This window comes from Otolemur garnettii, unplaced genomic scaffold (assembly GCF_000181295.1).
Source record: "Otolemur garnettii isolate 467f Iridium unplaced genomic scaffold, OtoGar3 scaffold00014, whole genome shotgun sequence".
NCBI lineage: Eukaryota > Metazoa > Chordata > Mammalia > Primates > Galagidae > Otolemur > Otolemur garnettii.
Window position 1 is genome coordinate 2,389,846 of NW_003852409.1, and position 16,665 is coordinate 2,406,510.

The following is a 16,665-nucleotide window of genomic DNA, read 5'->3' on the forward strand; positions in this document are numbered from 1 at the left end:
TGGTCATTGGGTATTAATTACTGGGATTTTGTTCAGATTTCTCTAAGAAATTCTAAAGAAATAGGTTATGCAGAAAGATGGGGAAAGCAGTTCCATAAAATTAAGAAGATTATGTTACTTTTATACATACTATTTTGAGTATTTGAATCAGTGATAGTCTTTTATTGCTTATTAGTACTGAAAGATATTACACAAGTATCTGACTTAGTGTTTGGATGTGAACCTGCCATCTGTTCAGCATTTGAGGTGAGTCACCAAGACTTTAAATTTTTCTGTCTTATTATGAATTATTTTTCAGATGAAGGATTCAGTTTTAACCCTTTGAAAATAGAAGTCTTTGTACAGACTCTGCTACATTTGGCAGCTAAGTCGTTCAGCCATTCCTTCAGTGCTCTTGCAAAGTAAGTGAAACAGGAATTGAGAGTTCAGAACTTTGCTTGGCGAACACCATTGATAGAGTAATTTTTACCTGAAATTCTTGTATCTGAACATGTTCATAGTATTATACAGTTCAGTATAGTGAGTTTTGGTTTGTGGTAGCTAAACTTCCATGGCTTTGGTCATTCTGTATGTACAGCTCACATGTGTACAGCAAAGTAAATTTTTTTCATATAGACAATTAGAGAAGTTAGTGAAGAGCTAGGTCCTTAGGACAGCCAGAACCTAGGTGTTTATACAGTCAGAAGCTCCTGCTCTATCTAAGCATCTTCCCAGAGGAAGTTAAGAAGAAATGAGAACCAACTACATTGTTGGGAGCCACCCAAAGGTTGGCATCTAAAGACAGAGTTCTCTAACTTTTCAGAGTCCAAAAGAAGAAAAAGCGTACAGATTTTCCTTTAGCCAAGCAGAGAAACCAGACATCTCACCCCATCTCAGCTTCCAAGGCTCTGTATTACTTGCAGAGCTCCCACAGAAGATGTAGTCAGAATATTTTACCATGTTAGAAGACAGTTCCTTACCCTTTACCTATTCTAAACGATGGTATGGTATAGTCCTGGGCTAGCAATAGTATATGATAAATATCTTAAGATTTTGTGACAGCTTCCATAGCTGTCTCTGATCATACCTTTTATTTCTTAATGGTTATTGGTTAATTTGGTTATTTTGTATTTACATATCACATTACAAATTAACATTGAAAGGTTTTGAAATGCTTAATGAATAAGTATTATGGTATTTTCCCCTCATTATCAAAAGGTTTCATGAAGTCTTCAAAACCCTTGCTGAAAGTGATGAAGGAAAGTTACATGTGCTAAGAGTTATGTTTGAAGTCTGGAGGAACCATCCACAGGTAAATTAGACATGTTGAGGCTCGGGTTGTATAGGTATAAAAATAAGGCACTTAGAGTGGCGCCTGTGGCTCAAAGGAGTAGGGCGCCGGCCCCATATGCCGGAGGTGGCAGGTTCAAACCCAGCCCCGGCCAAAAACTGCAAAAAATAAATAAATAAGGCACTTAATTAACACTGTTTTAGTTTGAAAAATATGAAATTTGACTATGTCCATAAAATGGTTTCAAGATCTGTAATTGTTTTAGCACTGTGAGAGTAATGGTAATTAATTCATTCTTTAAACAGTGTTAGCATTTGTTTTTGGACTGTAATATCAATACATTTTAAATACTTGGTAAGAGTGCTTGTTGCTTGGAAGATTCTACCACTTGGCTAGGAAATTATCTAGTCTAGCCAGTTTCTATAAGCAAGCTGCAAATTTCTCAAATCTCAATATATTGTCTTTAATATATTATAAAGAGACATTGAAACAATGGTTTTTATGTTTTAATTGAAATTACATAAATCTTTTGTATTGGTATTATCTAAGTTTTTTTTTTAATTGTAAGTGTTACCACTCAAGAGTTTTTCTTTTTTGTTTAGTCAGTCCTTATTGGTATCATGTATTTTATACAGTACTAGATCTGACCAAAGGGCTGAAGAAATCTGAAGATATAATGGTCGAATTGATCAATTCCAGAGCCACTAAAAGTGAATTTCATAGCCCTCTTGTTTTACTTTTGTAGCAGTAGTATTCTTTAGGGCTAGAGGCATGCGTGAGCGATTTACTCAGATAATTCTTTCATTGTAGATGATTGCTGTCCTAGTGGATAAGATGATTCGTACGCAGATTGTTGACTGTGCTGCAGTAGCAAATTGGATCTTCTCTTCAGAACTGTCTCGTGACTTCACTAGGTAATGTGAATTATTTCATTAAGTTTGTGCTCTCTGAGAATTGGTATTCATATGGTCTCTTATACATGAGCTCTAAAGAAGTCGATATTAATATACTAATGTTCTACGCTAATAGGATCAGACATAGCAAAAATTCCTAGACTGTGCAAATATACACAGCCAGTTAGGTTGCACTGTTTCTTCGGACATACTCATTGAGTTGAATCAGGACTAAAGCAGTCAGGTGGAAAGCTACTGGAAAGAAAACCAGCAAGAACTGTCTACATATTGGGGTCACAGATGAGATTCAGGAACAGTGCTAGCTTCAGTGGGGATGAGACCAGGAATGCACACCTGGAATTAGGAGGGATGGGGCAAGCCCTGTAGGTATCATGATGCCTGGGGGTGGGGGCATTCTCTCACTGCAGTCAGAAAATCCTAGATTTATCCTATTAAGATTCATTCTGTACTCAAGGAAAGAAACATTTCACTAAGTTTGGTTCTTAATTGGGAAATTTCTTAGGCTTTATATTTGTTCAGAATTGGAACAGCCAGAATTGACACAAAATAGGAAAAAAGAAAATTACTTGCAAAGACATAAAACTGTCACAACCTTTACCTTCTCTAGGGCATCTGTTCTTGCCAGAGGACACTAGTCTCTGAATATATACTGAATCCAGAGGGTGATGGGGTGTCATCTAAGGTTGTCATACCAGCCAAGTTGGCCCTCCCAAATGAAGACAACAGAAAGTCGTTCTCAGATCTGTAAACTCCCAGACAGCTGACCGCACAAGTGTGTTTCACTGTTATCCTGAATGATTTACATTTTCAGCTCATCCTTACTCCACCACCACACAGGAAGTTTCACTGGTGTCTTCATTTTATGGACTAGAAAGGTGTTGCAGTTGCTTCAGTAACTTGCCCAGAGCCTTCCCCTTCCAGAGTTAAAGTGCTCTACTATGCAGGAGAAGGACATGTCCTGATATTCTAGACACAGAGTTTTATGACCAAACAGGTTTTACTAGCTTTCACTTAAACTATCACCTGGGTCAAAATTTGTAGAAGAAAATACAATTACCCTTGAACAACACAGGGGTTCAGGTCATTGACCCTCCCAGTGGAGTCAAAAATCTTCATGTAACTTTTGAATCCCCAAAAACGTAACTATTAGTACCCTACTCTTGACTGGAAGCCTGAATTATTAATATAAATAGTTAATTAACATACTTTGTACATTACATATACCATATACTGTATTCTTATACTAAAGTAAGCTAGGGAAAGAATGTTACTAAGAAAACCATAAAGAAAAATACAGGGTGGCCATAAAGTTCATATGCAGTGTAGTGTGCAATTTAAAATTGTGCATGAATTATGGCCACCCTGAGAAGTAGATTGTCTAAAGGTCTTCATCCTCCTCATTTTCATCTAGGGAAAAGAGATTTGTCTTACTGTTTCAGGAGTGGCAGTGGGGAAGAAAGTCCATGTGTAAGTGGGCCTGCATAGTTCAAACCCATGTTGAAGAGTCAACTGTATTAGTCTGTGCTGCATCCTGGCATTGGGAAACCTAGTTATAGATACAAAAGTAGCTAAGCTACTTAAGAAATATAAACCATTTATTCAACATTTTAAAGTACCTACAAAGGTGATCCTGGCATTTGAGTTGTTTGCTGATAAGATAGCACATATATAAATAATTGCACGTGAACTTTATGGACATCTCGTATTTATCTCATTCTTAGAGCCCAGCAGTTGATAGCTGTTACCAGCTAGTGGGTTTCTTAAACGTTCTAAGAGAATTTTCTGTGTGTAGTGTAAGCCATGTCTAACAAGCCGTTTTTACCAGCTTGAGAAAATACCAACATGTAGTTTTTACACTTAGAAGAGAAAAAATGTATTTCTTTTCCTAATGATGGTGTTTGTTAGTTTGCCTTGTCAATTCAGTGAATATGTGCACAGTGTATGTGCACCTTCTATGTACACATACATCTAGTAGAAGGTAGAAATAAGAAAAACGACAAGGACACAGCACTGCCCTCAGGGAGCTCACCTGAATATAATGGGTAGAGATAGATACTTGCACAATTTACAATAAGGAGCAAGTCATGAGTGTTGCAGGAGAAATGTGACTAATTTTGTCCAAAGCATAGAAGGCTATTGCAGCCCTTAAGAAAGACTAGGTTATAAAAGTTGAGAGGTTTTATTATCTGTAAGTCTAGTTTGACATAACTAATCAAACGCCACTATTGCTTTAAGATTGTTTGTTTGGGAAATCTTGCACTCGACAATTCGTAAGATGAACAAACATGTTTTGAAAATCCAGAAAGAACTAGAAGAAGCAAAAGAGAAACTCGCAAGGCAGCACAAACGGGTAAGTCTTTTGTTGATCAGTAAATGGTTAAAAGATATAACAGAAACTCTGGAGAATATTCAAAGTCCACTACCTTGATGGCAGTTTATTTTTCTGAGTCCAAATAATACAGAGCTATTTGCAAACGTGGAGGAAGGAGTAGGTAGTATGCCGTGTGCTGTATACTGCATGATGAACTGTTTAGGAAGCTGCATACTTTGCTTTTCATAGTTCACCATCTCTGAGTTGGTCAGCTTCATGTCTGCACTTTCCAGAAGGGAAAAGGACACTTGTATATAGGGAGAAGATTGTAAATAACTTATAATTTTTTCAGAATTTTGGGGGGAGGGATGTGGGATTCCTAAGTTTACAAAATGCTTTTCATAGTAAAAAGTTTAGTCGTTTAACTATTTTGGAGAGAAGCAGTAAATTGGCTGCATTCTGTGACTGAACATAATACTACTGCTATTCTTCCCGATAGGATTTTCCACTGTTACTCATATTTACCAGAGGAGAAGGTAAAAACAGTCTTTATTCAAAGCTTTAGCAAATCTTAGTGCGATCTCCATGTAGACATGCATATTTGCATATATGGATGTAACATATTCATAGACTTAAAATACTGCAAATAAACCATGTCATCCCATTTTATAGTACAGTAGAACCTCCATAGTTGACCACATCCATGCATTGACCACTTCCTTGAGTTGACTTAATTTTCATAGACCAGACATGCACCACATGTAATCAATGGAAGTTTCTTATGTTGACCACCTCTGTATGTTGACCAGTTTGTTAACAGTCCCTTGGGTGGTCAATTTGCAGACATTCTATTATATATGAATTGAGACTAAGAGAAGTTAAGTAACTTGCTCAAGGTTGCATAGCTAGTAAATGACAGCCAGGTTCTGACCCAGGTCTGTCAACTTCAGAGTCTCTGATGCCATACCTGTTCCAGAAATGTGCTGTCCAGTACGGTAGTCACTATCTGCATGTGACTGTTTTAATTTAAATTACTTAAAATTAAATACAATTTAAAATTCAGTTCCTTTGTCACACAACCACATTTCAAGTGCTTAGTAGTATTGTGTCTCATGGCTTTGGTTACAGGCATGACATGTAACCTGTGGTTACAGGTTATAACATGTCACTTTGCAAGAAGGTCTGTTAGGTAATATGGCGCTACAACTTTACTTTAGAGTGATGTTAGGAAAAGATAATCATGTACCTACATACCTAGAACATAAAGTAGACCTCATAACAGGTGCTGTTTAGAGATAAGAAGCCAAATTCTATAAAATCAGAGAGGAGATTCTGAGGAAGCTGTCAATAGCTAGGGTGGCTCTTAGCATTAGAGTATTATCTAGAAGGATTATCAGGCTTTCTAGGTTTAGTGATACCACTTTCTTGCTGAAAAGACCTTGGTATATATCACACCTAGAGCCACACTTTACCACTTTATGGCTAGGTGATACTGAGAATATCATCTAATCTCTCAGCCTATTCCCTTCTCTGTAAAATGAAGGTAAGCCATGCCTTTCTTTTACCTTTTTTTAAAAAACAAAACAAATGCTATAAACTCTTCAGGAGGAGCTGGGAGGGGATACTAAAGCTCTCTAGGGGGTTATTGGGCTTACCATTCGTTGCCAGTTTTTTTGTTTGTTTGTTTGTTGCCCAGGCTAGAGTACGGTGTTGTCATTATAGCTGAAGTAGCAGGGTCTCCAGGCATATACCACTACACCTGGCTAAATTTTCAATTTTTTTTTTTGTAGAGAAGTGGATATAGCTGATCTCAAACTGTTGGCCTCCCAAAGTGCTAAGCCTATAGGCATGAGTGACTGTGCCCAGCTTCCAACAGAGATTCTTAAGCAGTCCACTTTGAATTATTCCGTGTCAGTTATAATAATTTCTAAATTATGTTAGGGATTGGCAACTTGTGGCTCATGAATTGCAAAAGGGCCTGGACAGCTTTTCCGTATGACCCATTAAGGAACAAAAGATTAGTACGCCGCCTCCCTATTGTTACTGTTCAGTTAATCAAAATAGTGATATTGAGCAGCTAAGAACCCCACCACTGTTACCGAGAGAAGTACCACTAAATTTCTGTAACCTAGGTAAGTACCCATGGAACCTTTGAGTGAGAAGACCACGTCTCTGAACCACAGCTGGGCTTTGAGGGGTGTGGCAGGGGGGTGAGGGAGAATGTCACTACAGTGTAAGTCTTCAAAGACTGTCTGACCAGACACAATAAAATCCTTCCCCTTGTTTGATGGGATTTAGAACACTGGAGTTAAATGTTATTTTCCTTTTGTCCCTTTGCTTTCTGTAGCGAAGTGATGATGATGACAGAAGCAGTGACAGGAAAGATGGGGCTCTTGAGGAGCAAATAGAAAGACTGCAGGAAAAAGTGGAATCTGCTCAGAGTGAACAAAAGAACCTCTTCCTGGTCATATTTCAGGTATCTGGCTTAGGACATGGACATGTAAAAGGAAAGAATGTATTTCTTTAGTATTAAAAAATGTTATTTTTAATCATAAAAGGAATACATGCACATCTATAGAAAAGTTTGAAAGTATAAAAATTTACAAGGGAAATAAAAGCCCACCACTTGGAGGCAACAATGTATACCTCTTGAGTTGTGCTGTTTATTTAGCATTCTTTCATGAACATTCTCCACGCTTTAAAAAGAATCGTGGGTTGCTTCTGTTCGGTAACTTTTTCATAGTTAGGCATTCCCTGCTGTTGATCATTTGGATAATTGAATATTCTTGTGCAGAGATCCCTGTTAACACTTCTGAGTATTTCATTAGAATAGATGCTGAGAAGTACTACTACTAGGATAAGTGTGACATTAAAGATTTTATGTATTGCCAGAAAGGATGTATCAGGTCACATTGTTACCAGTCTGCTTTTCTAGATGGACAGTATGAAAGTGAAGAGCCCTTGTCATAAAGACAGAGTGGAACAAGCAATACTTTGAGGCCTCTCATTAATTTGTTTCTCAAGTATAAAATTCTCTCTCTAATAATTCTTTAACTTTGTTCCCCCTTTCCAGCGTTTTATCATGATCTTGACTGAGCACCTAGTACGATGTGAAACTGATGGGACCAGTGTGTTAACACCATGGTATAAGAACTGTATAGAGAGGCTCCAGCAGATCTTTCTACAGGTTTGTGGGAAACTTTGATTAGACAGTAAAAATCACAAAGATATATTCCATTTGAAAACTCCTTGTCAGATTTGTCAGGAGGTTAGGTAGTACCAGTAGGTACTTTAGTTCGTGTCCATTTGCTGCTATTGTCGCTCATCAGAATATTTAGACTCAACCCAGGATAATCTCTGTACCTTAAAAAAAAAAAAAAAAAAAAAGGCTTGAATTAGTTCTGTGTTACTTAAACTCCTAATGGCCATTTTCTGTGTCAGGAAGCTGAACTGAAATATATAATGTAGAGGAAAAAAATGCTAAGGGAACAGTAATTGGGATTATAAAAGTCCTTTAAAATCTAAGGATTCAGATGTTAACAGTGCCCACAGAAGCAAAGTAAACTCTCTGAGGTGTCCCTGCAAAAGCAAAATGCCAGCACCCACTCTCAGCTAGAGTAAGTTAAAGGTACATAAAAGAGTGGAGCTAATTTTTTATTATTTCAGACACTAACCCCCTGCCCCCTACAATTCTCATTTGTTTGTTTTAGGAAAGAGTGATTAATGCAGAAGTCATTTTTTTTTTAAGTTAAATTCTTTAAATTCTTTCCCTCTAGCTTTTATACTTATTGCCAGTTAAAAATCTTTAACAGCATGTAGTCCTGTAGGAATCTCCAAGTATATTCAAATCTACATAGAAACACATAGAAGAGAGTTTTTCATTTTCTAACACTTCTTAGGTTAGTCTTTAGGTCAAAATTTTACAAAATGTTTCTCTACTGTTGATATATAAAAGTATTAAAAATATAAAATACTAGTTTGTTAATTTTCCTGTATATGGCAACCTGCGTTATGTCCTGACTGAGGAGAGACCTAGCTGAAGCTAGTCTGTATTAGTAGTAGAAATACCAGGCAGGTGCTGCTGCCACTGCCAGACTTACATTTACCGATAATTTGGTAAGAGCTGGATTTTTTTAGTTGCTGAACATCCATTTTTCTCACTTTTCTTACATTTTCTTAATGTGGGGGTTTTCGGGAGCCTATTGTTCCTATCCGTGCTATTTGTCTCTGCCTCTTCCCACAGCCTGGGTGGGCAGCTGAGGGAAATATACAAGATTGCTTGCATGCTTTTTCCTGACCTGAACACCCCATTTTTCTCTGTCCACAGCATCACCAGATAATCCAGCAGTACATGGTGACCCTGGAGAACCTTCTTTTCACTGCTGAATTAGACCCTCATATCCTGGCTGTGTTCCAGCAGTTCTGTGCCCTGCAGGCCTAAGGGTTATTTTTCCCCCTCTTGTCAAGATTTTTTAAAAATATCTTAAAATAATTTGTCTTATTTTTGATGGCTTGAATGCTTGCTTTCTTGTAGTATCCTTTCACTTCTTAAAGGAAACAAAAGGACAGTGAAGTATATGACTTTACTTTTAATTGCTTCTAAAAAGGAAATATCAACTAATGACAGTAATGTGAAAACAGCCATGATGTATTATATAAACGATACAACTTTTCTGTGATCAATTTGGTATTTTTTCTTTTTAAGGCACAAAATAACTGATTTAAGGTATGTGATACATTAGAGGTCAAGCTTACATAGTATATAGAACTGATGGATTTGTTACCAAGTAGCATAGCCTTTGACAGCTTGTGGATAACTTAACATGGCTGAAATAAAACTAAAAGTATGTTTTTTAAACTGGGTATTTCATGATTTATCATTTCAGTGTACTTTAAAATTGATGGTTTCTTACTGGAGGTGTATTCCATTTGAAATTATGTATTTAAAGTATTTTTCTTAAGTAATGAAATAGTTCCCAAATTTGTCTTAACATAAATCACCCAGGAATCTTTTTAAGAGTTTAAACCACACTATATGGAGGTGGACCACAGGCATCATCATTAGGAGTTAAAGCTCGCCCAGGTGATGCCAAGTTTGGTAACTATTATCTTAGAGCAGTGGTTCTTAACCCGTGTGGGTCATGACCCCTTTTTAACAATGAAAATACATTGCAGCATTAGGAAGGTTGAGAACCACTGTCTTAGAGCACCTGGTCACTTCCTGTAGTCTCTGAGAGGGATATTCAAAGGGCATATAGTGAGTTAAACTAAGGCAAAACTAGAGGTAGATTGGCTAAAACTGGGATTAGATGTGGGTTTAGATTTTTTCTATGGCACCTGGTCCAAATAACTACTACTAATTCCTGAGCCTGTCTTCTATATGGTGTTGAGACTTAACTGAGTTAAATAATATACAAATGTCAGGAGTCATCTGACATTCCATATATCTAGGATTTTTAGACATTTTTCATTAAATCTTAGAATAAACAACCAATAATCCTAAAACCTCTCGTACTTATTTTTGTGCATTTGTACGACATAGATATCTTTTTAATTGTTAACGTCCTAAGTTTATGATACATTGTTTTCCATCTTTTGATATTTTCTTTGGTTTATCATACTTCTTGGTAGCTATAGAATATAGTCCACTCAATAGATGGGTATTCTCAGTATTTTTAAATGCCATGCCATTTAAGATGGGCTATATAATATTCAGAACAATCAAGGTTATGTGGCAAGTTACTAGCAGAAAGAGGAGTAAAACCCAGGGTCTTGGTTAGATATTATCTGTATACTGTTCCTAATTCCTATGGCTTACACATAGCCACAAACTACGTAATTACGGTTGACCTTTCAACACCAGTTTGAAAGCATAGGTCCACTTTCACACGAGTTTTCTGCCACCCCAGCCTACTCAGTGTGACAATAAGCATGAAGACCCTTATGATGACCCACTTCCACTAAATGGATAGTAAATATTTTCTTAACATTTCCTTGGCAGTGTTCTTTTCTCTAGCTTACTTTATTGTAAGAGTACACTATATAATATACATAACATATAAATGAAGTGTTTATCAATTCTTTGTGTTCAGTAAGGCTTCTAGTCAACAGTAGGTTATTAAGTTCTGGAGTAGTCAAAATTTATATGTGAATTTTTGTGTAGGCGGTTGGCACCCCTAGCCCCCTGCATTATTCCAGGGTCAACTTCAGTTTGACATGACTCCTGTCCTCAAGAAGCCAAAGAATAATCTCTAAGGCACTAGTAACTTAATTTGATCCAAACTGCCTTGTAATCCTTTGACAAGGTACTGCAAAGTTTGGCTAGTTATACTTGATCTACATTCTAAAGAGATTTGTAAGTTTACATTCCTTTTAACTGACCCTCCCTTTGTGTATAATGGTTGCTTCTAACAACTATTCATTGATCTGACTCTGCTCTGTTCCAGTCTAACAGGTTAGGTATATAGAAAATCTGAAGTAGGGATTGAATTTTGAAGAAATGAATATGAAGAACAAATGTAATAGTTGTTCTCCCCACTAATGACACACAGACAAAAGGATGGCATGTCACTGTACATCATACCTTGCAATACATTAATATTCTGTTAAATTCTTCTAATGCACTTTAAAATGCTTTTGTCAGAGGGAACATACATTGTTTTCCTAATCTATAATTATATCTAAAAATGCAAAGTGAAGAAAGACCTTGCCAACCTGTGGGTGGAACAGATTTGGCTGTCAGTGATATCTGACTACCTCGTTTAAAAAAAAAAAAAATCAAGACTTGAAAATGCATTAAACATTTCAATGCATATTTATGTAGAGAATATTTAGTAATCGTATCTCAATCCTAACTATTTGGCCTTGACTTGCTTTGATTTTGCCTTTCTCTCTCCGTCAGCTAAAGAGAAAAGTAAAAATGTATAGACTTCCTGTTTCTACTATTTGTCCTGTAGGGTAAAAAGTCATGTCAAATCATTTGAAAATTTCCAGTTCATCTTAACTTGTATTTATTTTTGTAAAAAAAAAAAAAAAATTACCTTGTAGTCAAGCTACTTTGTAATTCTTTTGCAAGACTCAAGAAAATTTTTCCAGCTAAACTTGGACCAAATGCTGCCTTGGGTGTTGAGGTTGTAGGTTGTAACTCCTGCCCTTATTTAGATAAGCATGGAAGCACGCTATCCTCTCTCCCAGGACTAGATGCTAACTAACCATAAAGCCCTTATCATGGTGCATCCTGGGCACCTGGTAAATGTTAGCAGTACTTAAAATAAACTTATTAGCACCTTCTTCGATGAATAATCAGATATTCAACCTCAAAGATAGCTGGTTTCCATCTTAATCCAACATTTGAAAAGGGCTGACTAGACATAATGTCAACTATAGTCATGTCTCTACCTCATGAGGATCAAAATAGTCCTAAAAACCCTGACCTAAATCTGGTGTTTGCCTTGGTCTCTTATTCTCCAATTTGTCATTTTGACCTACCACTTTTGAACCTGCACTTACTTATCTCCCATCCCTGCTGTAAAAAAGCAGTCACAATCCTGACAGACCTGATAATCTGTGTACTACCAGGCCAGCTAAAACTTTAGCTCTCAAGCCATAATATATGTGATTATTACTTAAGCATTATTTATGTGCATATATTTAATTCACTTATGAAGACATCATGTTTTAGGGAATTCTGAACAGGACCAATCTAAATTTCCTTTATTTAAGTATAAAATTCTATAAAATGGATCACTGAACTAAAAATCACATTTTTTCATATGTCAGTTCATGGCCACATGTAGTACAAGTCTTCCGGTACGTGTCATCGTCTAGGTTTTCTTCTGGTCCATATTCATGTTGATGAGCAATTGTTTCCTTTTTCCACAAACTGCTCCTTACTGCTCGCCGCAATTCTAAGAAAAAAGTTTTTCAGAGGTGCTATTTAGCTGAATCCAAAAATAAATGCATCAGTCTTTCAGTCATGTGTGCATCTAAACCCTGTTTTATGACCTTAGTTTTCTAACAAATCAAAATTATTGTAAGCTTACTTTCGTACTTCACCAGCTTGGCCAGTGAAACTGTTCAAGTTGGAATAGTATAAAATGAGATTGAAATGGGTATGTGGGTTAAAAGAACAAAATTCAGAAATGAGAGGAGTAACAAATGGGTACGTTTAGACACATCTGACTTCAGATACGAGGGTGCCAGAGTAGGAAAGGGAAGTCAGTTAAGATAAGTAAGAAGTACTTTTAGCTCTGTGTTTGTAAGTCAGGAGCTACTTCTGTAAGAGGTAAGCCAAGTTCTGCTTGCAAGAAAACTAGAAAGCCAAGAACTCTATGCTGATGTGTTTTCACCTTAGAAAATGTGCTCATGCCAGTGAACTCCAAAGAATACTAAGAGCTGGAAAGAAACATAAAGAGTTTTTGTTTTACTTCATTTTATTTTGCAGGTAGGGAAACTCAGCAAAGATAGCACTCAAACCCAGGTCATCCTATTCCAATGTCAGGAGCTTTTTCTGCTTCCTAATTATGCTAGAGTCTTTGAAAACAACTAAGTCAAATCATATTTTCAAAGTTCACATTGGGTATTACCTTAAGAAGCCAAACACTTAGTGCTAATTGTAACTTAACAAGCTGGTAACATCTCAGTTTCTACTTTAATGAATAAAAAGCAACAGTAATTGTTTACATTTCTGTTCTCACCAGTGATCCACCAGCTCACCACTCACTGTCTTGGACAGTAGCACTACCTGAGATAGGTGAGGACAGCTGAATAAATACCATGGATAAATATCAATAAACACCAAGTAATCACATTTCCCAAATCCATTTAAGATGTATGATAAGTAGGTCTTTGATACTATGAATAGTATAAAATACTTATTTTTCCCCCCTGAGAAAGAGAGTCTCACTTTTCTGCCCTTTGTAGAGTGCCGTGGCATCATAGGTCATAGCAACCTCAGTCTCTTGGGCTCAAGCAATCCCCTTGCCTCAGCCTCTGGAGTAGCTGAGCTGAACTATAAGCACTAGCTACAATGCCCAGCTGTTTTAAGAGATAGGGTCTCGCTCTTGCTCAGGCTGGTCTCAAACTGCTGAGCTCAGGCAATCCACCTGCCTTGGCCTCCCAGAGTGCCAGGATTACATATCGAGAGAGAAAAGCAAACACATGGGGGCATGTACCAGGGACTGTTCTAAGCACTTAACTATGTTGAATTTTCACAACCCTTTCAGATTAAGTGGAACTATTATCCCAGTTTCACAGATGAGAAAGCTAAGGCACAGAGAAGTTGCCCAAGATCAAGCAGCTAGCTGATGACAGGTACAGTCTAGCTCAGGTCTATGTTTGTAATTGTTAAGCTGAGCTACCCTTTTCACACACACCTCCAGGATAAAAAATACTTTGAGATTATTTTTAAACTTCAGAGCTTGAAATACACCTTTAGAGCAGTGTTTTTCATCTTTTTTACCTCAGGGCACACTTGAACCTGTAGTCAAAACTTCCATGGCACACTTAAATTATGTTGATCAAAAAAAGTTAAAAAGAATATACGATGATTTAATACCAAGGGGGAATGAGGGAGAGGGGAAGAGGAAGGGAAATGGGAGATCATGGTGCATGGCACACCTCTTGGGGGCGGGACACAATTATAAGAGGGACTTTACCTAACAAATGCAATCAGAGTAACCTAATTCTTTGTACCCTCAATGAATCCCAAACAAAAAAGATTAGGATCAAAGAGAATATACTTACTAGACTTTGAACTTCTTTTGGAAATAATTTAATTAATGATCTTTAAAATTTTTTGCAGCAAGTTGGTTGAAAAATCAATGCTCTGGGCTCGGTGCCTGTGGCTCAAGTGGCTAAGGTGCCAGCCGTATACACCTAAGGTGGCGGGTTCAAATCTAGCCCAGGCCCGCCAAACAACAATGATGGCTGCAACCAAAAAAATAGCCAGGCATTGTAGCGGGCGCCTGTGGTCCCAGCTACTTGGGAAGCGGAAGCAGGAGACTCGCTTGAGCCCAGGCATTGGAGGTTGCTGTGAGCTGTGATGCAACAGCACTCTACCCAGGGGGACAGCTTGAGGCTCTGTCTCAAAAAAAGAAAAGAAAATCAGTGCTCTGCAGAGTTTCCCGTTTTAGGGGGAAAGTCATGTGCACCCAGCCTCTAGTCTTGACTTCTGTCAGTCTCCTCTCATTCTGAACAACCCTGGCTTTTCTAGATTGTATCTGGAATGCCCTCTCTCCTTTTGTCATTTTGCCTTAGGACATTTTCTAAATAAAAAGATAAATGATAAGCTGACCAGAGCTACACAGATATCTCCTGTTTTCAGATAATAGCAGGAAGATGGTTCCTGTTTGGAGTTCCAATACCTGCTTTTCAACTGAGTTCTGTTGTTAGGTATTCTAGGCACTTGCCTACCCCACTGAGAAAACAGCTAAAAATTTGCACCCCAGTCATGCTCAACTAACTTCTCTACCTAATTTGAGTATCATGTGAAAGAAAGAAAAATTATTAACAATTTTTTTTTAGAAACACCCAAACTGAGCCTTCTGGCCATGACAGAACCTCAGGTTTTATACTGACTTTGACTTGTTCTTCCCATCCTTCAGCTAGTCTATCAAGCTCTGTAATAAAAAAGCCCTATCTCTAGGATTTACTAGACATTCCTAGAAAAACTTGTGTTGGAAAGTAAGGAAATATTTAAAAACTGATAGGTTTGTCTTTTTCTTGCCCTTCTTTCCTTTCTGAACATGAAGTAGAGCAAGTAAAGCAGGCATCCAGAGGAGGGTGGAGACAGCCCAGCAAAGGTGAGGCGAGCTACCCCAGAAGAGGGAGCACCAAGCGATGGTGAATTAATCACGTAGAGGGGCTTTGATAAGTTAACTATATTAAAGACGGTGGGAGCAAGGTTTCTCATTGCCAGAGAAGGGAGTTATAAATATGGGAGAAAACTAAAATGAACCCTGAAATTGTGGGTTAGAACTAGATGTATCAGTGTAAATTCAAGGTTTTTGATATATGTGTATGTGGAATACATACATACCCCAGAAAAGGGTTTTTTGCTAGAAACCAGGAGTGCTCCAAAAATGACATGTCAAAAGGACCTGAGCTAAAATTGGGCCAATTTGAGTACCAAAATAAGGACAGAAATGTACCAAAAGCCAGTGAAGAAAGATGGAAATTAATGGATGCATACCAATAATAAATAAATGGGGAAGGCTGCTGCAGAATGTTGACTGCCAACCAGCTGAATGCAGGAGTGCTGGAATTAGAAAACCGTTCTTGCCACCATTATACTAGAAACTGGTTCCAGCAAGAACCATCAGTGGATGGATGCTAGATGTCAGAGAAGTGTTCAGGACAAACAGCACAATTTCTTTTTCTTCATCAAATCAAAATTAGCACCATTGAAGGCTAACAGACACCACAGGCCTCCAACTGTGAGGCCCTGAGAAAGGCACACCACTCATGCACTGTCCCTGGCCTGAGAGGCACACCTTACAGCAAGCACCAGAAACACTCGCAAAGCCCTGAGGATGAAACTTTTCTTTCTTTTGGGTTTTTTTGTTTTGTTTTGTTTTTTGAGATAGTTTTATTTTGTCACCCTCAGTAGAGTGCTCTGGCATCACAGCTCACAGCAACCTCAAACTCTTGGGCTCAAGTGATTCTCTTGAATCAGCCTCCCAAGTAGTTGAGACTACAGGCACCAACCACACTGCCCGGCTATTTTTAGAGACGAGGTCTCCCTCTGGCTCAGGCTGGTAAGTTCAGGCAATCCACTCGCCTTGGCCTTTCAGAATGCTGGGATTACAGGCATGAGCCATTGCACCTAGCCCTAACATCTTTTTTCTTTTTGCAGTTTTTTTTTTAAATTTTTGGCTAGGGCTGGGTTTGAACCCGCCACCTCCGGTATATGGAGCCAGTGCCCTACTCCTTTGAACCATAGACACTGCCCCCTAACATCATTTTTTAAAAGGCTAGGCAGGTGGGGCACAGTAGCTAATGCCTGTATTCCTAGCACGCAGGGAGGCCAAGACAGGTGGATTGCTTGAGAGACCAGCCTGAGTAAGAGCAAGACTCACCACTAAAAAAAAAAAGCCAGGTATTTTGGTCACCTAGCACTTATAGTCCCAGCTACTCAGGAGGCTGAGGCAAGTATGACCTATGACACCACA

The 16,665-nt window shown here is 38.0% G+C and overlaps 2 protein-coding genes across 4 annotated transcripts in view; one reads left to right on the forward strand and one right to left on the reverse strand.

The window, feature by feature from the left end:
- The window catches only part of NCBP1 (nuclear cap binding protein subunit 1), a 39,240-nt gene extending 29,887 nt beyond the window's left edge, over nt 1-9,353 (forward strand). Inside the window, exons 17-23 of one of the 2 annotated variants that reach the window (XM_003785156.3) lie at nt 299-401; nt 1,198-1,291; nt 2,081-2,184; nt 4,420-4,534; nt 6,843-6,971; nt 7,569-7,682; nt 8,823-9,006. In XM_003785156.3, coding sequence (XP_003785204.1) covers nt 299-401; nt 1,198-1,291; nt 2,081-2,184; nt 4,420-4,534; nt 6,843-6,971; nt 7,569-7,682; nt 8,823-8,936 — 773 coding nt within the window. In that variant the 3' untranslated portion in view covers nt 8,937-9,006. Of the gene's footprint in view, nt 1-298; nt 402-1,197; nt 1,292-2,080; nt 2,185-4,419; nt 4,535-6,842; nt 6,972-7,568; nt 7,683-8,822 lie in introns of both variants that reach the window. The other variant, XM_023510523.1, reaches the window with a different exon arrangement.
- The window catches only part of XPA (XPA, DNA damage recognition and repair factor), a 34,350-nt gene continuing 25,377 nt past the window's right edge, over nt 7,693-16,665 (reverse strand). Inside the window, exon 6 of one of the 2 annotated variants that reach the window (XM_023510524.1) lies at nt 7,693-7,858. In XM_023510524.1, the coding sequence (XP_023366292.1) occupies nt 7,836-7,858 (23 nt within the window). In that variant the 3' untranslated portion in view covers nt 7,693-7,835. Of the gene's footprint in view, nt 7,859-12,177; nt 12,403-16,665 lie in introns of those variants that run through there. The other variant, XM_003785157.2, reaches the window with a different exon arrangement.